At 47.3% G+C, this 25342-nt stretch overlaps 2 protein-coding genes across 3 annotated transcripts in view; one reads left to right on the top strand and one right to left on the bottom strand.

Annotated features, from left to right (window-relative positions):
* Crybg1 (crystallin beta-gamma domain containing 1) overlaps positions 1-9139 on the top strand; it is a 54288-nt gene extending 45149 nt beyond the window's left edge. The window contains exons 17-20 of the mRNA XM_021205363.2: positions 1426-1549; positions 2009-2167; positions 3629-3791; positions 7797-9139. Of these exons, the coding sequence (XP_021061022.1) occupies positions 1426-1549; positions 2009-2167; positions 3629-3791; positions 7797-7885 (535 nt within the window). The 3' untranslated portion in view covers positions 7886-9139. The remainder of the gene's footprint in view (positions 1-1425; positions 1550-2008; positions 2168-3628; positions 3792-7796) is intronic.
* Positions 9140-11927: 2788 nt separating this feature from the next.
* The window catches only part of Rtn4ip1 (reticulon 4 interacting protein 1), a 44527-nt gene continuing 31112 nt past the window's right edge, over positions 11928-25342 (bottom strand). For both annotated transcript variants that reach the window (XM_029542588.1, XM_029542587.1), the window contains exons 9-10: positions 24802-24894; positions 11928-13387 (exon numbers count right to left, since the gene is read on the bottom strand). In XM_029542588.1, coding sequence (XP_029398448.1) covers positions 13280-13387; positions 24802-24894 — 201 coding nt within the window. In that variant the 3' untranslated portion in view covers positions 11928-13279. The remainder of the gene's footprint in view (positions 13388-24801; positions 24895-25342) is intronic.

The raw sequence follows: 25342 nt of genomic DNA, 5'->3' as shown, positions 1-25342 counted from the left end.
CCTCCCTCCCTCCCTCTTTTGTGGGAGTCCTGGCTGGATTGGAACTTGCTGTATAGATCAGTCTAGCCTCAAACTCGCAGAGCGCCGCTTGCCTCTGTCTCCCGTATGCTGGGGTAGCATCACCATGCCCAGCCCCCATCAGCCAATTGTTTTTAAACTTGAGAAGACTTTGGTTTTACTCTGTGTAATTCTAAAACTAAATTGGGCATAAATAAATACATGTCAATGCAACACATTTCCCTATGAAACATTCTTCTCTTACTAAATCACATGTTAAGTCAAGCTGAGACGCTCAGCTGTTGAAGGGATACACAGCATCTGCTCTGAGTAGATGGGCTGAAGCAGACTCACTAAAAATAATTAAGGAATTATTAGGGCCGAAGCTTTTAATGATTTTTTTTTTCAGTAAATTTTAGGACTGTTTAGTAAGGTGGATGAGATGTGTGTGTTTAGAGCTCTGGGGCTTAGGAGAGAGATCAACCTTCTCCGACGATCGGCAGGGCAGGAGAATCATGGGTACTCCATCTGTAGGAGCCTCAGGTTGGCAAGCCAGCATGTGGGTGGAAGAAGCTTAGCTTAACATTTTGGGGATTTGGGGAAGGTCACTCTTATTTTAAACAACAACAAAATGTTATGTAATTGTTTTAAAATGTATCTTAAATTAGCCTCAAAGTAACAGGCTCCATCAAACCTTCATGCACACTTTATTTTGTAGACCCGCCTTCCTCCACTTGTAAAGAATTTCTTTTTATCCAAGCATCACACTACACCAGTGTACACAGGAGAACTTGGTAAATGTTCATTATTTAGGATAGCATTTCATTTAATGTTCATTATGTAGGATAGCATAACATTTAGGATCCATAACCTGAATGTGTTTTAGGAACAACTTTCAGAAAGAACGGCAGAGCCCCACTGAGAGAGCATCGCTGAGAGAGCAGCATCGCTTCTCTGGAGGAAAAGAAAAACTTATCTGTTCCTCAAAATGAATTCCGACAAATCCGAAGTACTTCTGATCCTCCAAAAGTTCACTATTTATCAAGAAGTAGCTTTGGATGCTCTAGAACGTAGGCTGATTTCCCCTCCAACGTGCATTAAAAGTTCAGCATGTTCTGAGCTGGGCATGATGGGGCATGCCTTTAATCCCCAAATTTGGGAAGAAGAGGCAGGCCAGCTTGATCTACATATCCAGTTCTAAGACAACCAGGGCTACACAGAAAGACCCTGTTCCAAAAACAGACAAGGAAAAAAAAAAAAGGATGAGAGAGAGAGAGAGAGAGAGAGAGAGAGAGAGAGAGAGAGAGAGAGAAACATGAGATGAGACAAGAAATTTACAGCATTTCTGAAAGCAAATGTAACTGACAGGGCCCGCCGGCACATGGAAGTTGTCACCAGCTGTGGTTTGTCCTCTTTTCCTCTTTTCAGATGGGTTACCTATGAATACGGCAATTACAGAGGCCGGCAGTTCCTGTTGTCTCCTGCAGAAGTGCCAAACTGGTATGAGTTCAGTGCCTGTCGCCAAATAGGCTCCCTCCGGCCCTTTGCTCAGGTGCGAAATTTCCCTCCGTGCTATGCAGAGTCTCCTCGAAAAGTGTTTTTGTAAATATAGTTCATCCTTTCAGTTCTGATGGGAAGCTGGACGGTGGGTCCTCTTCCCTCAGTATCTGGACATGAAGTTCCCAGCACTAGAAGCAAGGGTGTTTCAGACATGCCGACACGCCCAACAGCATAGTGTCAGCTCTGCTTGTCCATGGCACACCCCATGCCTCGGTCACACTGGAAGGTCCCCACACTGCTAGCCTGAGAACAGCACTTAGACCCTTGCACGGGCCCCCTGGGTGTGGTCGCCCTCCTTAACCCTTATGCTCCACTCTGGATTCTTCCAGATGCCGGTGTCTCAGTTCTTCCAAACACACACACACACACACACACACACACACACACACACACACACACATACAACTGTCTCTGTGGTTTTTTTTTTTTTTTTTTTTTTTTTGTCTTCTAGAAACGAATTTACTTCAGACTTCGAAACAAAGCAACGGGACTATTTATGTCAACCAACGGGAACTTGGAGGACCTGAAGCTTCTCCGAGTCCAGGTCATGGAAGATGTCGGTGCTGATGATCAGATCTGGATCTATCAAGAAGGGTGCATCAAATGCAGGGTGAGCATTTAGGGCTGTGCGGACCTTTGCCTTACTACGCCTTTGACCTTTTCAGGAAGATGCTATGACACCGTTCCAGAGACCTTCCAGAAATAAATTGGAAGGTTTTCCTGTGAAAATACTTCCCAGTTGTGAGAGAATCAGAATCAGGGTTAGGAACTTATAATAGGAGGAGAATCCAGCAAGGGAGTAGTGACACGTGAGTGGTGACACATGAGTGGTGACACATGAGTGTGCTCAGACATCAGAGGTCACTCCCAGGGTGGAGGGAGAGAGAGAGATGTGTATGCTGGGCCACACGGATGCGGCATCCTCTTCGCTCCCTGACTCTGTGAGCCTGACTGCTTGCTGCCTGTGAATCAGCAGGAACGTGCCCTGCCCGCTCACTGTCTGTGTGCCTCCGGGGACACAGATGTGCTTTTGTGAGCAGAGGTGCTGCTTAGACACAGAAGAAGGCAAGTTCTGCCTGAGGTCATCTCAGTACAGAAGAGTGGCACCCTCAGCGGTCCCAACGTTTCAGTGATCTTATTTGATATCTCATTTCAGTAGGTCAAGGAGAAAAGGTGAAATCTCCCATACACTCACAAGACTTTGACCAGCACACGTGTATTTGTGCACACGCGCCACACCCAAGGCCTCACGCATACGAGCCACGCCCCCTGCCCCAAACAGTCCACTTTTAACAGGCTTTCACGGTAGCATGGTGCTAGTGCCGAGCCATGCTACAGGAGCCATACTTCAGGAGAACTTTTAAATCCCTGCATTTAAGCGCCCTCTTCTGGGTTTGCATTCTACTTTTTATACGTGGATAGTGTGCCAATTTAGAAAATTTTAGCTGTTTCTCATGAAGGAGAGACGAGGAGTGAGGGAATGTAACTCCAGGTTTAAGGAGGGGGGGGAATATATTCACTGGCCGCTCTAGAGCAGCTACAGAGAAGAGCAGGCATGCGCTGGAAACTAAGGCCGAGTATGAGCTTCAGATGTAGCCTCTGAGCATGCGCACTGCTGACTGGGAAACCCAAGCTGTGGGCAATTTACTACAGCAAGGCTCCTCTTGGGGTTTTTTGTTCTAGCTTTTTATTGTTGTTTTCTTGTTTTGTTTTTGTTTTTAATTTTTAAGTGTATGGATATTTTGCCTGCATGTATACGTACTCATATCCACAGAGGCCAGAAGAGGGCATAAGATTGATCCCCCAGGACCGGAGTTACAGACAGTTGTTAGCCACCATGTGGGTGCTTCGAAAGAGGAGCTGTGTGAAGTACTTAGTCCCCCTGAGGCTTCTCCTAATGGCAACAGTCTTACAAGGGGCAGTCTTGAAATTGCTCACATCATCTGAAATAAAGTCCTGCTGCTGGGCTTCAGCTCCTGAAGCCAATAGCTAAAACGGCTAAAGCGTGAGATAGAGCCAGGCAGGGACGTCCTAGTAGGAATTCTGAGACAGCCTGTTGTTTCCTAAGCAGATAGCAGAAGACTGCTGCCTGACGATCGTGGGCAGCCTCGTCACATCTGGCTCCAAACTAGGACTGGCCCTCGATCAAAATGTCGACAGTCAGTTCTGGTGCATGAAGTCCGACGGCAGGATCTACAGCAAGTTGAAACCAAATTTAGTGTTGGATGTGAAAGGTAAGGATCATTTCTCTCCCTGTGCCGTTTCCTTGCTTCATTAAGGAAAAGCCTGTTGGGAAATGCCAGTATTTTGAATCAAGGTCTAACCTATGTGCGCACTGAGCTATAGCCTCAGCCCTATTTGTATAGTAGTGTTAAGCTGTGATCTCATTCGGTCAGTGTAGTTGGTAATGTACACACAGGTAGTATTTCATTGAAAAACCTTGAGTTCTAGAAGGAATTACAGTGTATTAGGGTTCTCTGGTTACATAACTTATAGAATGAATCTCTCTCTATATTTAGTAAGGGTGTTTATTAGAACAACTTAGAATGTGGTCCAGCTTATCCAACAATGGCTGCCTATGAATGGAAAATCTAAGAACACAATAGTTTAGTCCGATCTGAGTGGGAAATTTTTGCCTAACTATATGTCTTAGTTGGTCTTCAGAATTTACTGGAATCCCGAAGAAGTAGGCTCTGATGCCAGTGAAGGAGTGGGCTTGCCATCGAGAGCTAGAGCCAGCAGGCTAAGAGGGGGTTTCCTTCCTCCGTGGCCTCGCAGAGTAGTGGCTCTCAACCTTCCCAATGCTGCAACCCTTTTACACAGTTCCTTGTGTTGTGGTGACTCCCGACCATAAAACTGTTTTAACTGCTACTCCACAACTGTAATTTTGCTACTGCTATGAACTGTAGTGTAAGTACCTGTGTTTTCCCATGGTCTTAAGTGACCCCCGTGAAAGGGTCGGTCATAACCCACAGGTTGAGAACCACTCTTATATAGCAAAATACCCTCACAGGTGTGTGTGGCCACTTTTGGGTTTTAGCTAACTCCAGATGTGGTCACCCTGACAACCAGAATAGCCGTCACAGCCCCTGAGGGCTGCTGCTGCACGCTGGTGAGGTTTCAGCGAGGCTTCTCTAGAGTGAGCGAATGAACGTGCTTGGGAAGGAAAGCTGGTCCTGCGGTCAGTCTCTTGGGTGTGGATGGGTGTGTTATAACACAGATTACTGGGCATCAGCATTAGAGTTCCTGATCTAGGTGGTTTGGAGGTGGCTCCCAAACGTGGTTTTCTAACAAGTTCCTAGGTGTTGCTGGGGGTGATGGTTTGAGAATCGTACCACTGATGATTTTAAAATACATTTGAAAAAGAACCCACCCACACAATATTGGGGAACACAGCGGGCGGACACTGTTGCTGCTTGCAAGTAAATGAAGGGAAGCTTAGTTGTGGCACTGGGATAAGTCATCATTTATTTGTTCATTATAGTTACTTTATTTGGGGTCACTCTAGCCTAGGCTGCCCTTTAACTCTGGGCAGCTCACCTACCTCAGCATCCTAAATTCTGGAATTATAGGCCTGTCCTCTGCCGCACCTAGGTGCCTTCAGCAGTTAACACCCTGGATATTCCCCATCAGGAGAGGATGTACCTAACAGTGGGCTGGTGATCGGCAGGGCCACAGCATGCCACCTATGCTTCAATCAGGAATCTGAGCCAAAGCTGTCACTGAGAACGAGGAAGTCAGGGCCAAGAAACCGTGACAGCTTGGTCCTTAAGTCACTCTGGACAGTGGAAAATGGGGCACTGGTAGCTACACAGGAAGCAGCCCCGATGGCAGCTGAACAAACCTTGTGTTTCTAAGCTCACTGTGGTCCTTAGGGCACTCATTTAATTTTTGTCTTTGCTATGTGCCAGGCTGTTAGACACTGGGTACCAAAGAAAATGGCTGTCTCTGCTCTCTATGGGGCTCTTTAGCGCCCCACCCTCTGGAGTGAAGTGCTAGCCAGTAGGTTTGTGGGTTCTCAGTGGCTTCTGCCACTTGCAGCAGCAACTTTCTTGTTCCTCTGAATTTAGGTTTCTCAGAATGTGAGGAAACAGTGCCACCTACTGGACAAGAGCAGGCTGCATGGCCAGCACCCTGGCAAGAGAAGTGTGGGCCCAGCTCTCTGCTCTTCCATGCTTAGTAGCCTGTGGTTTTCCTTCCTTACGCAGTCTTATCAAGTCTTTCCTCTTGCCTTGTATGTGGGGAGTGAGTTGACTTAGTGAATTCTGGGGTATGATTCCAGACCAGGTATCCTATGGCAACGGTGGAAGCCGACTCACGCTCTCATCAAAAGACACCGAAGTCTGGTAGGGCAAATCAAACTATGTAAGACACAGACACTAAACATTAGCCAACAGAAAAGGGAGCTCCAGGCAATTAACCCGATGCTGGCCTTAACTCTGCAACGTTTCTGCTTCAGCCACACCAGACAGCGTCTTTTCAGTATAAGCTGCCATTTAAAGGAACAGTAGTGATTTATCCTAATTAGGATGTAAACTTTCTTTCTAATTATACCTCTGCAGTCCAATGTGCCAAGAACTCAAATATACCTACCTGTAACAACAGAACCATTCTCAGACAGATGGGCAGGCATGGGCGCTACCTCAGAATGCACAGGTGACAAGTGTGTCAGGACTACTGGCAGTGGTAGCCGGAGACCTGCCTGGCCTTCAGTGAAGGAAACTTAAAGAAAAGCAACCTCTCCTACCTGTCTCTAAACACGTGGCAGGAAGAAGCACTTTAACTATTCATCCATCTCTCACTGTCTTCTGTATCGGTCAATAGAAATGTTTCCTAAAAGAAAAAAAAATGTTCTAAATTCTTTTCAAATGCAAAAGAATTATTCAGATTGCTACTCAAGAACTTTGTGATGCTAACACTAAACACAGGAAGTATGTAAAGGAACCAGATGCTCAAGAATGAAAAGACAGCACCCTTAATGTTGGAGTCTCTTGTCTTTATAAAAAGTAAAATTAGGTATATTAATGTGCCTGAGTGTTTTATGCACATGTATGTCTGTGCACTTGAATGTCTGGTGTCCTCCATGGTCCGAAAAGGACACTGAATTCTCTGGAATCAATTGTGGGTAGTTTTGAGCTGCCATGTTGGTGCTGGGAGTCTAACTCAGGACCTCTGCAAGAACAAGACATGTGCTAAGCGCCACACCACGTCTCCAGCTGAGGCCTGTGTGTCTTGATGATGAGCAGGACTTGCTGGGGCTGAAGGCGCGGCTTGCAAGTCTTTCCTGGCTCTGTGCTCTGCACTGCACTCTGCTCTGGAGAACTGTGGTGCTGGCTAACCCCAAGCCAGATTCTTAAACCTGAGGAGATGATTTCCTTCGCCAGCTACTTTCTCAGCCTCGTTTGCTGTTCTAAATGGTTTAAGGGAGAGATGAATGTGGTTTCTTATCTGAGAATAACACAGGATTCTACGCTCTGCATCCAAGTGCAGATTTTAATTCCCACAGGGTCCTTGGTGGAGAGGTTTTCGCTTAAGCAGATAAATCACTGGAAAGGATGGTTAATCCACACTGGGGAAAGTCAGATAACCCTCTGTTTTATTGATTCTTCTACTCAAAGAAGGTTCTGGCTACTCTAACACAAAGGTCCCTTCAAACATGCTAGTGGAACAAATACAGGCTTCTTACAAAGAGACACTGAGCACTGCTTTACACACCCAAGTTTCCCCAGCAGTGGGGCCTCCTGTGTCCTCTGCATCCTTTGGGGTATCATTCAAACCTTTAACCTAATCACAGCTGTGTTTTATCATGCATGCAGAACTCACGTCCTCTGCTGCCTCCCGCACAGCCTTTCTCCCCTCTTTCCACTGCCACCAGCTGTGCCCACCTCACTGGTATCTCCCATCCACGATCCCCCCACCCCAGTTCTGTCTTAGAGCATCTTTGCTTTCCCCTCTCTCTAGATTTTACCCTTGCGCCCCCATTTCAGATATGGTAATAGTGGTTAGACTGGCCTGTATGGCTGGGTAGAAAAGTGAGAGCCACAAGGTCAAGGGCTGTGTGGATTTTAGCCACGCCCCCAGCAAGCTGACCTCTTCACCCCGTGCAGCCCCCTCCTGAGCCTCTCCCCCCTTTCCCTACAGCACTTTTGCTCCCAGTTCTCTTTGTTCTTCGGATGTTTCAACAAACAATTTCTCCCTTCTTTTCCGGCACAGTTCTTGACTTTTTTTCTTTCATTCAGGGGGTGCGCAGTATGATCAAAATCACATCATCCTCAACACAATGAACACAGAGAAGTTAACACAAGTGTGGGAAGCCATGGTCCTGTGAACCTGAACCAAAGACTGCAGAAGGAGTATTTCCAGGGGATTTTCTGGCCACCTTATTGAAGAAAACGAAAACTACAGAGCGAGGAGCCAAGTGGAAAGTGGACCAAAGGCCATGGCAGACAGAATCATCTTCTCAAAAGTATTTGAGTTTGAAGCCAATAGTTTGTTGTTCTTGTTTTTTGCCTTGTATTTTCTCAGTAGCTCCTTCAACATGCTGCCCTGGTAGCAGCTTTAAGGGATAAAGATGTTCTAACGATCAAGACAAGACCACATCGCAGTTTTTTCCCGGAACAGGAGGGGACAAGACCTCTGAGGGTGAACGCAGCTTCCCTTAGAGAGAGGGATAAAAGCACAGCTGGTTGTCGGAAGACTAGCACTGGAGAACGCGTTGCCAGGCTTCTGATCCCATGGCCTTAACACTTCCGGGGACCATTTATGCTGGATGGCAGAGTGGCAAAGTCCTATGTACTTATTCCAAGGAGTTTAATAAGTATAAACCACTATTTTCAGTTACTATTCAAATGAATAAATTTTGAAAATTTCATGTTGATTTTCTGCTCATGAGCAGAACTTGGGTTACTTTAATTCACCCATGGACTGCCCTCAAGTGTCTACAGATAAGTTTAATGCCTTCCTTACAGCTGCTATCGGGACATTATTATGGCCTAATTTATTAACCCTTACTTTGCTATCCACACCTAATGCTGAAGCCATACTCTACACTTTTGGCTTAACAAAGACCTTTCAGCCTGGTTTCTCTAGGGCTACCCGCAGGATGACTGCTTCATCTCCAAGGACACCAGGACCTCCCTTCTGCAGCAGAGGTGTGCAGAGGGAGATGCCAAGGGCTCTGTGCAGTGTTGGTACAGAGGGGCCCAGACCTCAGTGAGCAGGCAGTTCAGGAGCAACTGTGTGATACCCTGGTCAGACAGTACCCTGTCCTTTTACGCCAAACTGCCAGACGTTCCCTGGAACACGGCTTCCTCATCTCGGTACTGGTGCCCTTGTCAGAGGCTGAACAAACCCCTCTTCTGCTTCATCCGTTCAAGCCTGCTTCCTCTCTGGAGCCAAGGATAGGCAAGTGATCATCGGAATAGTCTAACTGCAGCACCCAGCATGTCTGTCTTGTTCTTCTGTGTACATCTCTGACTGTAGTCCTTTTGTGTATGTTGCTACAGCACAGTGGGGTAAGATATCCTATAAACGCCTGTTGAGTTTGTCTCTTGAATAAACTTACTCCTGGTGAACTACATGATAAAACTGTGGACTCATCAGCAGCTCTCCAACTCCAGCAAGCATCAGAGGCAGACTGGGACACAGCTGGTACCTTTTAGCCACCCTCTTATTCAAGGTGCCCTGTGCACTCAAGGATTTAATGCACTGCCACCTGGGAGCGCTCAAGCACAAGAGCTGAGACAGACCAGATAGACAGAAGTCAAGTGGCACTGGCATTTACGTGCGCGCTCTAAGTAGCCCTGGATGTCTCGGAACTTGCTATGTAGACCAGGCCTCAAACTCACAGATATCTGCCTGCATTTGCCTCCCAAGTGCTAACATTAAAGGCATGTACCATCATGTCCTGCTTTTTGTACAGGGACTGGAGAGAGGGATCAGCAGTTAAGAGTTCTTGATGCTCTTGCAGAGGACCCAGTTCAGTTTATAGCACCTACATGACAGTGATTATTGTCTAACTCCAGATATGAGAGAACTGACGCCCTTGTCTGCCCTCTACAGGCACTGCATGCTCACAGTGCACTTACATACATGCAGGCAGAACATTCGTACATGTTAAATAAGTAAAATCTGTACTGAGAAAATTCTACAGTGACTTCAGAGGAAACCTCACATCCAACAAAATACTAAACAGTTATCTCATAGGAATAAATGGAATAGAGAGTTACCCCAAACAGGTCTATTTACGTGAAAGGCCTGAAGCAAGAATCTAAGGAACCATAACACAGGGGAGTATAAAACAGCAATCAACACTTTGAGCAGACGGAGACAAGACTCAAGAGTGGCAGGCTGCCGGGTAGGCCTGAGGCCAGGAAAGACTGATCAGTGGCAACAGCCACAGAAAGGCCCTCAGAGAAGCACACTGCAGTTGCTGAAAGAAGCCAGCCTCCATGCACACTGTAAGGGCGTTAGCGCCATCGGCCAGCTGTGGGAGCATAATGATCCCAGCACTTTAGGAGTTCAAAGTCATCCTCAGCTTGTGCTACAGGAGATCCTGGTCCCAAAAGAAACAGGAAAGAAATCCTCCAGCATTAAAAGGCAACACACACACATTCGCATGCATGTGTACACACACACACACACACACACACACACACACACACACACGTGCTGAAGCAATTCCAAATTTCAGGATGTGCTAAGGACAGTGAGTGGCAAATCAAAACGTAACGAAAGCCTGGTCAGTTTACGGCAGTGTCCCCTTACCGTGACGAAGCACCTGAGTGAGGGACTGTCTCAGGAGGAAGGTTTCACAGTCCGCTGTCTCATCCACGGTGGGCTCAGCTGCTTCTGACTCTACAGTGAGGCAGCACATCATGGCGGGTGCCTTAGTTAGGTATGGACTGCTGCTAAGGACCAAGAGAAAACAACCTGGGGAGGAGTAGGTTTCTTTCATCACCCCACAGGCCATCGTGGAGGGAGCTGAGGCAGGAACTCAAGGTCAGAACCTGGAGGTAAAACTGAAGCACAGACCCGGAGGAACACGGCTGACTGGCTTGCCCCTCCTGCCTTGCTCAGTTAGCTTTCTTACACACCCCAGGACCACCTGGCCGGCTGCCTGCGTCCACCCACCCACAGTGAGCTGGGCCCTTTCACATCAACTCTATCCAGAAACTGTCTCTCAGGCTTGCCTACAGGCCCATCTGATGAGATGCTTTCCTAACTGAAATTCTTTGTTCTCAGATAACGCTAGTTTGTACCAAGTTGACAAAAAGGTCCCAGCACAACTGGCCCCTTTTCAATTTGACACACATATCACTAGTCATCTATAAGCTTTTCTTCCTTATTTGTCCCTAAGATGTCATGTCAATATGACATCACAATATAAAATATAATAGAACTTTAGAAGTCCAAGTCTTTGAAATTTTCAGCACTTTAAAAGTCTAATCCAATGTCTTTTTAACGTCCAAGTCTCTAAACTGTGGGCTCCTGAGCATGCCTGCATGCATACATACATACATACACAAAGGGACATACCTTTTTACTCCAAGAGGATAGAACCAGGGCATAATTACAATTCAGAGCAAAAATGTTCAGTGCTTGATGTCTGGGACCACTCATGGCCATCTGGGCTCCAAGGGAAGCTGTCCTTCCCCATCTCTGCCTTTCCTGGTGCAGTTTGTCTCATAGGCTAGGGTTGGCTCTACGCTGCAGCTGACGCTGCCCTTGGTGGTCCACCCCGTGGCACCGGTATCTCCAATATGCTGGGGTCACCACTACAACCGAGGCAGCACCTTCACCAGGGGTTCCTCCCAGTCCCCCAGCTCTGTCACAGTGTCATGCCTCAGCTGCTCTCCATGACCCATGCCTTCAAAGCCAGAGCCACCTTCACGATTTTTACACATTGACAAGTGCAGCCGCCATCCTGGATTCCCAGCAGGAATGTCTTGATGATGTTGGTCTCATCTTCATCACAACTGACTCAGCCTCGGCATCAGTTAAAGCAAAGGTTTCACTTCAGTAGTTCCAGACTGTGTATCACAACTAGTTCTTCAGCCCCGGCTGACCAGAACCACAGATTCTAAATTTAAAATACATCCCAAATGGCCCCAGTCATCTTTGCCTCCCTGTGAACTCTTAGGCCAGGCCTCCATCACAGGCTCTCTGTAAGCACACCTACATCCCAAGCTCCCACAGACCAGCCCATTAAACTTTAAGTGCTTTTCCAGCCCAAAGGTCCAAATACTTCCATAATCCTTGCCAAACAACATGGTCAGGTCTTAGAAAACCCCATTCCTGGTTCTGATTTCTGTCTTAGTTAGGATTCCACTTCTGTGATAAAAACAGTGACCAAAAACAAACTTGAGGAGGAAAGGGTTTATTACATCTCACAGATTACAGTACTTCATAGAGGCAGAAACTCAAGGAATGAAGGAACCTGGAGGCAGGAACTGACGCAGAGGCCGCAGAGTAGCACTGCTGACTGGCTGTCTTCCCCTTACCTTACTGAGTTTGGTTTCTTATACACCCCATGACTACTTACCCAGGGATGGCACCTCCCACAGTGGGTTGGACCCATCCACATCAACCATCAATCAAGAGAACGCTCCCCAGACTTGCCTACAGGCGATCAGGACATAGAAGCAAGAAAGAATTGGGTCCTGGTATCTCCTCCAACAGCGCCTCCCCACTTCCTCCCACTAATTCCTACCTTAAAGTTCTGCCACCTCCCAACATTATCACAAGTGTATGCTGCACATATAGGTCCTTGGGAGATGTTCTGACCCATTTTAGAATCTCACAGACATTAAGGTAAGATAGTGGGGTTTGAGCTAAAAAAAGGCCACAAAAATCTACAGAGCTGGGTCAAACCATGGCTTATGAAAACAAAACCACCGTGCAGAGGCTGGAGACAGCTCCGCAGTTAGGAACACTGGCTGCTTTGCCTGAGGACCCAGGTTCAATTCCCAGTGCCTACATGGCAGCTCATAATCACCTGTTAATTCAGTTCCAGAGGACCTGACACCCACCTCTGGGCGCTCCAGGTACAAGACATGCCATGTGGTGCACATACACATAGGCAAATACCCATACACATGACAGAAAATCAACATAAATTAAAACAAACCACCACGTACTTCCCACTGCCTGCAGGCACGTGCAGGAGCTGACAGTTCTGGCCTGAGCACTGGCAAATGATTAGCACGAAAGGCTACATTCCATGAATCTACATGTGGACTGCCATGAAGAAACTCTATTCTGTATGTCAACTTAAATAATTTTCAAGTATTTTTTAAAACACATGTTTTTAAAAATGTTTTTTATTGGGCCAGTGAGACGACTCCGGGGGTAAAGGCTAGCACTGGCTCCTGAAGGTTCTCTGTGATGTCCACAAGTGCGCCTGGCGCGTGTGCCCACACAAGCATTATGCATTTTCTTCATCTCTGTGGAGGTGTGTACATGGTGGGGGAAGGAGAGAGAGAACAGTGTAGTGGAATCAGTTCGCCTTCGTGTGGGCTCCAGGAACTGAACTCAGGCAGCCATGCTTGCGCTGCGGGCAACTTTATCTGTGAGCTCTCTCACCAGTCCAGGTGTAGGTTTTTACACGGATCATGAAACTTAAAATCTGACTCAGGAGAATGTGTGGTGAGGGCTTGAGGTCTGGGTCAGAGGCACTCGGCTAGCAGAGAGCGGCAATCCGACGGCTTGCCCATATATGTATTTAAACTACATTAACCACAGTCTTTCCTCGGGCGTGGCCTCTCTCCACCTTCAGGAAGGCTTCTGGGACTTCAGAAAATGGGAACGTCTGTTCAATAACTGGCCGAATCTATAAAACACAAGAAGAGACCAATGGGTTGATAAGAAAGCCTAGGCTTTCCATGGCAGAGTGTCCGTAGCTATCCCGGGCTCCCTCACGGCAGGGGCTCTTTGCCACATGCAGATGTCAGGGGCTCCAGCTTCCCCGACTTTGTTTCCCATTCCATCTCATCCCTCCAATCTTACCCTCAGTTTCAACTTTACCCCAGCTCCCTCACTCTGTCATGCCGACACTCCTGCTCAGAGCCCTGCCACAACTCCCAAACCTGACATTCCCAGACACTACATCCGAACCTTGGCCTTCATGCTGCTTGGCATTTCCACTTGTTCAAAATTCTATTTTATTTATTAAAGTGTGGTTGCATGTGTGTGGTCATGTGTGGTTGTATGTGTAGTTATATGTAGTTGTGTGTGGTGTGCTGTGATATGTGTGGTTGTGTGTGTGTGGTCATGTGCGGTTATGTGTGTGGTTATGTGTGGTGTGCTGTGATGTGTGTGGTTGTGTGTGTGTGGTGTGTGTGTGCAGGCGTGCACGAGTGGTGTAGGTATAGAGTGTGCTGTCTGGTACATGTAGAAATCAGAAGACAACTTTTTGGACGTGGCTCCTTCTATCCCACCTACACATGGGGCTGAAGAGATGGCTCAGCAGTTAAGAGCACTAGCTTCTATTCCAAAGGGTCAATTTCCAGCACCCACATGGCAGCTCACAATTGTCTGCAACTACAGTTCCAGAGGCTCCAACACCCACACACAAACATGCAAGCAAAACACTAGTGCACATAAAATAAAACTAAATAAAAGTCTATTCCTTCTGCCCTAGGTTCTGGCAATCAAGGCTGGCATCAGACTTGCTTGGCAAATGCTATTACACTGAGCCTTCCACCGGCCCCCGGTTACTTTCTAACTCTGTAAGCTCTGGTCTGTCTGCCTCTCTTCTGCACGCCTGCATCCCTGGCCTCGCAGCTCTGTCTAGCCTTCACCTGAGGTTTTCTCCCTCTGTGTTACTCCAGCAACCACCAGCCCTTCTCAAGTCATGTACTTACTACAGCTGAGCACAAGGCTCTGACGTGTTCCCTGGTGTACAGGAAGGAGCACACAAGCATAGCTGGTTTTCTGGTCTTAATCATCTGCATATATATTTAGTCAGAGCAGAAAGCATCTGTGCATAGACCTCATCTTTACACATCTATAATACCAACATGTACAATACTGACACGTAGTCACTAGCAGAAAAGCAGTGAGGTAGGAAGCAAGAGTCCTGTGTGAGCTCTCTGGGCCTTGGGAATTCCACTCAGCAGCACAATGCTAACCATATTCAGGATGAGGAGCGCCAGCCCAGACACCTCAGAGGGGTACGGGTACTGCCAGCTATCTGTACAGTGCCTCAGTACTGACAGAAGCCTCCGGAGAGCAGGTCCCTGCAGCACCCTCTCTCTGCAGAAGTTCACCTCAACTCCTCCTCCCAAATGTCCAGCAGACACAGTCACTGTCCCTGGCCACCTCCCTGAATGGCTTCGCACAGCTCCGCTGACAAGGATCAGCCCATGAGGCATACCCTGACTCAGAGCCTCAGTGAGACTCTTCCTCTGACGAAGGATGAGATGGTTTAGGACAGTCAGATGCATCTGACGCAATTTCCTCTGACAGAGTGACTTTCAGAGCTCAGGCACCACGTGCTCTCCAGAGCTGGAGATTCTTCTGTACCCACGAGTCTGCAAGCCCAGAGTCACAGCACAAGTGGGAAGCCTCCAAGTTACAAACCTTCCGAGTAGGTGACAGGCCTTTCTTCTGACTTTCTGTGGCACAGAGCTGAGTGGCAGGACTCAGCTGGCGTCCCTGCCGCTGCTCTCTCTACTGCACAGGCCTGACACTACCAGCTGATGCTTTTCACCTCCACCCAGGAAGGAGCAGAAAGGTGGCTAGGGCTTACAGTGAGTTATCACAACTGAATCCCAACCTTCCTTCCCCATGTCAGCTGAAGAGCTGCTCTCTAAAGCTGCGTCCAGCTCCCCAGATGACAGATGATGTGAGAGACTGTTTATAGAGAGTATTACTAACTGATGACCGCCAGCACTGAGTAAGACCCCAGACCACTGCACAGCACTGCAGAAATACGCTAAGGGCTGAGCCACCTTCTCTCCTGAGAGAAAGGAAGGCACTGGGCTGTGTTGTGATCTACATGAACTCTAAACCCATCACTCCCCTGAGAGCTCCAGGGGGACTTTACCCAGTGCCATTTAGTTGGTAAATGGATGGCCTGCAAGCATACGGAAGACATTTCCCAGCGCCGCTCGGTACAGTGCAATCAGACTCTGAGTGAGTTCCAGGAAGGTATGTACACACTTCTGAGGGAATCTATGACCTTTTTTGCTTTATTCGTACACACCAGACACCACCATCCACATGGCCCTGCCTTCTTCAAAGCTCACAAAGCCTCCGGCCTGCAAAGCACTAGGTTGGAGCAGGCTCACAAACTCACAAACAGCCTCCACTCCAGAACCCACTGCCTGAGCCATCAAGCCAGCCTCACTTCAGTGCCCTCTGCCAGAGCCACACAAGCTGACCTGCTGACTGGGCCACTTGTGGTATCTGTGCACTTTAATCTGACTGGGCAGGCCCTTTGTGACAAAGAGCCGGAGAGGGCTGACCACGGCATAATGAGTCATTTAGCAATTCCTGTAAATGACAATGAGAAAAAAAAAAGGCTTTCAAACTACAGTCAAGCAAATGCCCCCAGTGGCTGGATCTGTGACAGTATGGGGAGATTAGCTGCATAATGTGAGACGGTGTCCACACATAGCCATACACTGGACCTAGAATGCCTGCCTGTTAAAGACAAAGGGATCAGAGTTAACTCCAGAGAGGGGACAGAAAGGTTACTCACAGTGAAGTGGGACATTATGTGATGACACTGCTATAGTGCATTTGGCAAGGGGAGCCCAGTTATAAAGCAGGCAAAGCCACACTTCCCACTGCATAGGCACTCAGACACCCAGGGCTCCCAGGGGACCAGGAAACAACAGCAGCCCTTATTCAGTGTGGGAGCCACATGTGGGGTCTCCTGAGCACACTTCCCTTCCTTAAACAGGAGCCAGGATCTAGCACTTGCCGCCTGGTGTGCTTTTAACATGGGGACCCTCCTAGGTATGAGCTTACCACACATAGCATTGCTGCTCACCAGCACTGGGCAAGCATTGAGGGGCAGAAGGAGCTACAGGGGATGAGTGTCTGAGCGTTTACAACAGGAAGCTGAAACCCAAGTGCTCCAGTGGTCCATGCAAAGCCAAAGGTTTCAGAAGCACAGCCAGAGTGAGGACCTAGGCTCCTTGACTGTGCTGCCAGATGACATGAAGGTATTTGGGGAATTAGTCTGTCCACTTTCCCCCGAGCTCCACAGCCTCATCTTCTGCAGGCACATCCCCTAAGCACAGAACTGAAAATTTCAGAAAGTAAGGTACGTGAGGATGGACCAACAGATGGTAGACACCAAGGAAGACGCTTAGAGCTCCTAGCACGAGTCCAAACCCACACCCCTGTGAATGCCACCAGGAGCCATCTCTGGGATGGCCACCCCAGTTTCTGTTAGCCCAGGACTTCCCAGGCCTATCAATGTCAATGTCCAGGGGAAAGGTGGTTCTCAATCTCCAGAGATAAGAAGGCAACAGGAAGAGGGGAGTTTTGTTCCAGTCTGCTGTTTCTGGGGCACTTCCTGTGCTCAGAAAGGAACATTAAAGCAGCAGGATGGTGGGTGCAGCTGTGCTCCCAGAGAACAGACGTACCCACCAGGAGAGCATCCAGGAAGCAGTCCCTTCCAGCCAGGCAAGTGGAGGAAACCGTTCCAAGAGCTTGGGAATAAAAATCAGAAAAGCCAGGCATGATGGTCATATATGTCACCCCAAAGCCATGGGCTAGGTGTGAGAGCATATTAATTCAAGGCCAGCCTGGGCTACATACTGAGACCTGGAACCTTGTTTAAAAAAATGAAAACAAAAAACAAAAACAAAGGCAAAAATAAACAAGAAAATAAAAGGAATCCAGCAGCATCGAGGCTACAGAATGAGCTGCTGGATATCTGGTAAGCTTTTCTAGGCGTTGGCAGGATCCAGTGGAGCAGGATCCAGTTGCGGTATGAGGCTTGAGGCTTGGATCATGGTCTACTGCATCTACCTCAGATCTACATCGTTGACCTCAGAACTCTCTGCATGTCTACAACGGTGGCCTCTAGACACATGTGACTAGTTAAACAAGTGAGCAACCACACTGAAAAGGCCAGTCTCCCAGTTGCACTAGCCACAATCCTAATACTCCATGGTCGGAAGGGCTTCAGTGGCTGCTGCTGACCACGTGACAGGCTTTTCCACCACTACAGAAAGCTCTGTGGACTGTATTGACGGGAGGTGATGACTCACAGCAAACATGAAACAGAACACGAGGGAGTCCTCAGTGGATGCTGTAGACTCAACTCGGGGGACAGGGACACTCTTCTGACGGCAACAAAAATAAAGAAACTCAGGGAAGATTCTGTCACTGCTCAGCCAAGCTTGAATGGTCAACTAGAATTCTGAAGAGACCCATGAGCATTAAGTACATGACATTAAAGGGGTTTAAAATTTTCATAGGCAGGCATAGTAGTGCATGCCTTTAATCCTAGCACTCAGAAGGCTAGAACTCTGTGAGTTCAAGGACAGCCAGATCTACACAGTGAGTGAGTTCCAGGACAACCAGGACCCTGTCTCAAAACAAAAACAAACCAAAAACTTGTATGAGGAATGTAAGTGTGCAGATAAGGCTAAAAAGGCTAAAAGGGGCCAGGAGTGGCATAGGCTTTTATTCTCTGTGAATCTAACACTAGCTTCATCTATATAGAGGGTTCTAGGTCAGTCAGGGCTACATAGTGAGACCTTGTCTCAATCAACCAATCACTAAATCAGTCAGTGGGAGGTAGGTGGTACAATCCTGTTATCTCAGCTCCTCAGGGGGCTGAAGTGACAGAATTGCTTGAGCCTAAGAGCTCAAGGCTAGCAGGTATTTGAAATTATATAACAAAAAATGATAAGGAAATAAATCATTCTCCTTCCACACTTGGTCTCTAGCCATCTAGTTTCCTTCTTCAAGAGCAACCAATATTCTGGGATTCCTGTGCACTGGGTCAGGCAGAATACCAGTCCCACCTAGAACACTCACACCCTAGGTCCCTAAGTCTGTGACAGTAAGGGACAAAGGGCTTTGCAGCTGTGATTAGGTTAAAAGTGCCCAAAGCTGGTCACCTTGGGTCAGCAAAGTAGAACCACAGGATCTTTGGAAGAGTAAGATCTTCAGAACATTTTGGACCGCTAACTTTCAAGCTTATAAAGTAATAAATGTGTGCTGCATTAAGCCATGATGCTTGCGGTGCTTTATTTCAATCAGGAGCTAATGTGTGCACACATAAACAAGTATACATAGGTACTTCCCCATACAGAGTCATCCTTCCCGGAAGCTGCCTACTGAGGATAGGAGAGAGGGACCAAGGCCTCTCTTTCTAACCTGTGCTGACGAATGGTATAAACATGGCTTACTTTTGGCCACAGCTTTCTCAATCCCAACTACAATGTACCAAATGGGATCACAGGAGATGCATGCTGTGCTTAGGAGATAATGCCAAGGCCGGCTTTCAGAAGCAGCTCGTTACACCTGATTCTGTTCTAGCCACCGATGCGCCTGTGAGACGCGGGCAGAACAGTGCTTTCCCAGTGATGTCTGAGAGCCCGGGCCCCTCAGCTGTGGGAGGCTGCAGAGGGGAGGCACTAGCAGGGAAGGCTGCTCTCTGACATCCTGCCACCAGCACAGGTTCCCCTCTGCCTCTTCTGTATGATCAGTTTCTTTGGTTACAGCCAAGCTAACAATTTACCTAGGAAAAGGATCAGGAAACTTTTCTCTTATTCTTCTCCTTCAGGGTTAGGAAACATTCAGTTCCTCTCTATCTTGGTTTATTTTCTTTTTCTTTTAAATACAGTGTCTTTTTTTTTTCTCCTTTGCCTCAAATTTCTTTTTTTTTTTAAATTAGATATTTACTTTATTTACACTTCAAATGTTGTCCCCTTTCCTCATTTCCCCTCCAAAAACCTCCTATTCCCTACCCCACCCCCCACTCACCAACCCACCCACTCCTGCTTCCTGGCTCTGGCATTCCCCTACACTGGGGCATAAAGCCTTCACAGGACCAAGGGCCTCTCCTCCCATTGGTGACCGACTAGGCCATCCTCTGCTGCATATGCAGCTGGAGCCATGGGTCCCTCCATTTGTACTCTGTGACTGCAAGCTGGTACAGGTCTTACATTATAGCCCAGGCTTCGAACTCATGGCAGTCGTCCTACTTGGCATGGAGGCAGGAACGAGCCACCCGACTACTGCTTAGAAGACTTTCGGTAATAGGCTAATTAGTGAACAACGCCTTGGGCCACACATCATCTGCAGTTTTTGTTTTGTTGTCTTCTTTGGGGGAGAAGGGGTGGAGAAATTGCTCATCTGTTAGGAGAACTTCCAGAGGACCCAGCTTCAGTTCCCAATACCCACAGGGCAGCTCAAAACTTTCTGTAGCTCCAGTCCCAGGGGATTTGATGCCCTCTTCTGGCCTTTACAGGCATCAGGCACACAAGTGGTACACAGACACATGCAGGCAAAAACACCCATACCCATTAAAATAAAATAAACTTAAAAATCCACTATAAATGTAAAACCCTGTAAAAGCTGGGGCTGTGGAGATGGTTCAGTAGGTAGAAGTAGGTACAATCACAAGGGCCTGAGTTCAGAGCCCAAGCACCCATGTTAAATGCTGAGCACGACAACCTGCATCTCTAACCCCAGCTCTGGGGTAAGGCAAGCAAGTGGAGGCAGAGACAGACAGATCCCTGGAGCTCTCTGGCCAGTCTAGTTCAAGGTTCAGTGAGAGGCCCTCTCTCAAAAAATAAGGTGGCAAGAACAGTTTTGTTCTCTGGCTACCATGTGCATATACACAGGTACATCTGTACCTATACACATATGAACATATACAGACACTACACAAATACCTAAATACATACATGTAACACACACATGCACACACATCACACATATACACAAAATAAATAAGAAAAAAATTTAAATACTTTTAAAATATGAAAGCCATTCTTAACTTAGAGGGACTTAAAAAACAAAACAGACCTAAAATTGGTTTAGCTTACTGACTATATTATTCTAGTCCCTGGCTAAGACACTGAAAATATTACATCAGTGTCTTAAAAAATCTAGCCCCAAATTGTGCATGGCTACAATATAGATAAATGTATATGTAAATGTACATACAAAATTCTACTATGAGCAGAAAGCCCCATGGTCACAGTCCAGTGACGCAGTGGCTGAGTCTGATTTCTAGGAAATGACTGTGAGGTCCCCACACTTGTAAATGTCAGCTCCCTATCACTTGGGCCTGAGAATGGTGGGCACAGTAAAGGCAGAGGAGTCTAATGACAGAAATATGTACAGAATTCCACCCTGCCAGGGAGCAAAGTGAGAGAGAGGGTCGGCTCCTCAGTACTGTGGCACTGTGATCTGCAGCTTCTCCATGCTCACCAGTGCACACAGGGCTGACAAGACTCCACTAGGGAGACTCAAGTCAGACGCGTGTGTGAGGAGGTGGTCTCTGTACGAATGCGCCATGGTTATACATGGAGGCCAGAGGTTGACATTAACTGTCTTCCTCTACTGCTCCGCTTTATTTTAAGGCAGTCTGTCACTGAACCTGGCGTTCCCTGACTGGCTAGACTTACTGGCCAGCGGACCTCTGGAGCCTCCTGTGCTGAGCCTGCAGGCCTGTGCCGCCTCGCCCGCCTCTGTGTGGCTGCTACAGTGGCCTTGCAGCAAGCACTTCACCCAAGAAGCCACCTCCTCAGCCCCAGACTCCATTTTCAACCAGGAAGTTACAAGTGAAGAGCACCAGGCTTTCTTGACATTTCCAGAACAAGTCAGTCCTGAGGTGAAACAAGCAAAGGGCAAGAGGACGCGAGAGCCAAGGGGGCGCCGCAGGGCAAACACTAAACAGACTGGGTTTCACAAGCTGCTGTCTTACTATTATTCAAAATACTCGGGGCTCAGTAATTGCATTTCCCAGAACTGAAACAAATACACTCACAGTTAGCACTTAAAACAAAGCTGGGTTATCCACTGAAGCACTGTTTGTAAAAGATCAAATAAATATTGGCACACCTGTGCAGGGGAACATTAACATAGCTATTTACAAAATAAAGAAGGATGGACATCCTAATATCCTAATGTGAAATAAATGAGAAGGGTGTTTAAAAACAAAAGGGCAAGTGAGAAACAATTCATTACTCACAGAACTATTACTCTGTCATGTGTTGGGGGGTCGATCCAATACTGCTCTCCCTCTTACCTGGAAATGCCTCCCACCAGGACAGCCTCGCCATCACTGAGGCAGCTCCAGGAGCTGAGAACCTGCAGGCACCTTCTCCTCTATGTGCAGAGGATGCCATCTTTCAAAGATCATCACCAAAATCCTAGGCACCCAGCTCAGATCCCAGACTCGTTACTCATCTGTCCTGTCTTGTTGAACAGATGCCTTTGGGATGTTCAGGAAACAATAATACTGGTTTTGTCTAAGCCAAGCAGAACCTCGGCAACAGGGGGATGCAGTCAAAGGCAGTTACTGAAATAACCTACACTTCGTTTTGAACGTATGAATACATTTATCTAAAAGCCTAGAGCAGCCGGCTTAGTTGTTCTGTCTTCACATCACAAACAGCTCCCGCTAGCCAGAGTCATTAAGCATTTCTCGGGGCTTTGACGAACTGAACTGTCCTTGTTCAGCGGAGCAAGTCTCTTCTAATGGCAGTCTCAAGGTCTGCTGTTACTCCCTCAGCTCCCCAGTATACACCGTGAGCTCCCACATTCACCTCAAGGCAGACCTCCCTGTGCCCAGAGTCACCCATGGGCTTACACAGGCTCTTACAGAGCTCTTCCCTGTCAAAACAAGTCCCGAGCTTAGCAGCCTGAGCAGGGCAGAGACAGAAACCTCCAGGCCTCCTCAGGGGCTCATCAAAGGCACCTTCCTTCTCTCCTGTCCCTCTGAGCTGTCCTACTGGTTATCTGCCAAATTCAACTGTACATAGGTACAAATCTCCTCTCATCTCTGTTGGGTAAATAGCGACTTCCAAGCAGAGACAAGGTCCTGATGTTTAGAATACAAGAGAGCATGACAAGCATGTGGGCAGTGCGAGCAGACATCACGACAGATGATGACCTGAGGACAGAGGACCTGAGTCCTCTGCAATCATGGGGCTCCATCCCACACATATCAAAGCATAGAGTGGGATGTGGGGGAGTCCTATACATACAAAAGGCAAGGCTGTTTCTACTCAGGACACACCAACCCTGAGAAGTCCATGAAAAGGTTCAAAAATTAGTTCCTGCTAACACAGGCCGTCGTGGGCCACATATACAGTGCCTTGGCTATAACAGAATTGAACAAACAAACCTAAATGTCTGCAAAGTAGCCACTCAGCATCCAGGGGAGAGGGCAGGGAGGGGGCAGGGAAGAGTGGAGGGAGGGGAAGCTGCAATTGAATGTATTTATTGTATGAGAATTAAAAAAAAAAAAAAACAAACAAACAAACAACCTCTGAAGGTGGTAATCTGGGGAGCCCCAAAAAGACTCAATACCCCAAAGGGAGAACTAAAACTCTTAGCAACATTCATCTTCTTTTCTCTTTTTAATTAAATTATTTTATTTATTTACATCCCAAATGTTGCTCCCCCTGAAGACTTCTTCCCCTCATCCTCCATCTCTCCCCTCTGCCTCTGAGAGGCTACCCTCCCTCCAAGGGAACCCTACAGCTGACAAGCAACTTCAGCAAAGTGGCCGGATATGAAATTAACTCTAACAAGTCAGCGGCCTTCCTTTACACAAAGGATAAACGGGCTGAGAAAGAAACTAGGGAAACAACACCCTTCACAATAGTCACAAATAATATAAAATACCTTGGTGTGACTCTAACCAAGCAAGTAAAGATCTATATGAGAAGATCTTCAAGTCCCTGGAGAAAGAAGTCGAATAAAGCCTCAGAAGATGGAAAGATCTCCCATGCTCATGGATTGGCAGGATTAACATAGTAAAAATGTTCATCTTGCCAAAATCAATCTACAAATTCAATGCAATCCCCATCAAAATTCCAACTCAATTCTTCACAAACATGGAAAGAACAATCCTTAACTTTATATGGAAATACAAACAACAACAACAACAACAAAAAAAAACAGGCTAGCCAAAACAATTCTCAACAATAAAAGAACTTCTGGGGGAATCACCCTACCTGACCTCAAGCTGTACTACAGAGAAATAGTGATTTAAAAAAACTGCATGGTACTGGTACAGAGACAGACAGGTAGGTAGATCAGTGGAATAGAAATCGAAGACACAAAAATAAACCCACACACCTACAGATACTTTAATAAAGTGTCTTTGGCAAAGAAGCCAAAACCATACAGTGGATAAAAGACAGCATCTTGAACAAATGGTGCTGGTCTAACTGTCGGTCTGTAAGTAGAAGAATGCAAATTGATCCATATTTGTCACCTTGCACAAAGCTCAAGTCTAAGTCCAAATAAAACCAGATACATCAAGTCTAATAGAAGAGAAAGTGGGAAATAACCTCGAACACACTAGCACAGGGGAAATTTTCTGAACAGAACACCGATGGCTTAGACACTAAGTCAACAATTGATAAATGGGACCTCATGAAACTAAAAAGCTTCTGTAAGGCAAAGGACAAAACAGCAATATTTTCTGTGATGTTCCCTACAGGCCAGGTGGCAGCAGCCAAGAGCAGCAGAGGTTGTCTCTGCTCAGGCCGTCCTCGCCAGTCCCGGCACCCTTCTGAACCATGCCTATGTTTAGTATACACTAACCTTGGACTGGAAGCTGGGGAACTACTTCTCACCCAGGTGTTGGGGGTTCGATCCAATACTGCTCTCCCTCTTACCTGGAAATGCCTCCCACCAGGACAGCCTCACCATCACTGAGGCAGCTCCAGGAGCTGAGAACCTGCAGGCACCTTCTCCTCTTTGTGCAAAGGATGCCATCTTTCAAAGATCATCACCAAAATCCTAGGCACCCAGCTCAGATCTAAATGTGCCAACTATGCACCTTTAGAACTTCATATAGTGCCCCTCCCTGGCTTGTCCCTCGATGTATAAACCAAGGGTAGACTAAAGAGGGGGTGAGTTACTGTGCACACCAAGCAGTTTCTCCACGAACCCCACGGCAACAGAAACAACACACAGCTCCCTCCCTCTTCCTGCGGTGTTCCCAGGGATGAGGCCTGGGGGACAGTCTACAGGAGAAGTACCCACAACACAGTCACCAGGAAAAGGGTTTCTGAGCGGACCTACCTTTCCTGCATCCACCAGTTCTGCAATTTCATCTAGATATGGACCGCTGGCCATGAAGAAGGCCCATCTGTAATGGACTCCTTGCCAGAGATGCTTAAAGGAAGAAAATAACCATGGTAAGTACATAGAAAAGAAGAGCTGGCTAACTGCAGCTAACGACAGACATGTCCTGCATGACCAAGACTTGTGAACCAATCCATTGCCCATTTCACGCTGATGTGTGACTGCGTCCCAGGGCCTTGGCCTGGTGACTGACAAGAGCAGGTACTACATTGCATTTACAGAATAAGCAAATGAGCATGCCTTATCTGTGTAAACTCAGGTGTCCTCCTGCATGACCCACGCAGGAACGCTTTTCTTAAACGACAAACAGTCCCATGCACGGGACTGCTTACCTAAAAGGAATTAGGGACCAGAGCCCCAGGCATTCCCCACGGAAGTGTGCAGGAAACCGAAAGAGACTTCTTACATTTAAAACTGCTTTAGGAACCAGAGCCACTAAAAGCTTTTTTCTGTTTCTCTGACAGGAATAGAAGAAGCT

Source organism: Mus pahari, chromosome 9, assembly GCF_900095145.1.
Source record: "Mus pahari chromosome 9, PAHARI_EIJ_v1.1, whole genome shotgun sequence".
NCBI lineage: Eukaryota > Metazoa > Chordata > Mammalia > Rodentia > Muridae > Mus > Mus pahari.
The sequence above is the reverse complement of the archived record's forward strand: the minus strand, read 5'-3'. Positions and strand labels throughout refer to the sequence as shown.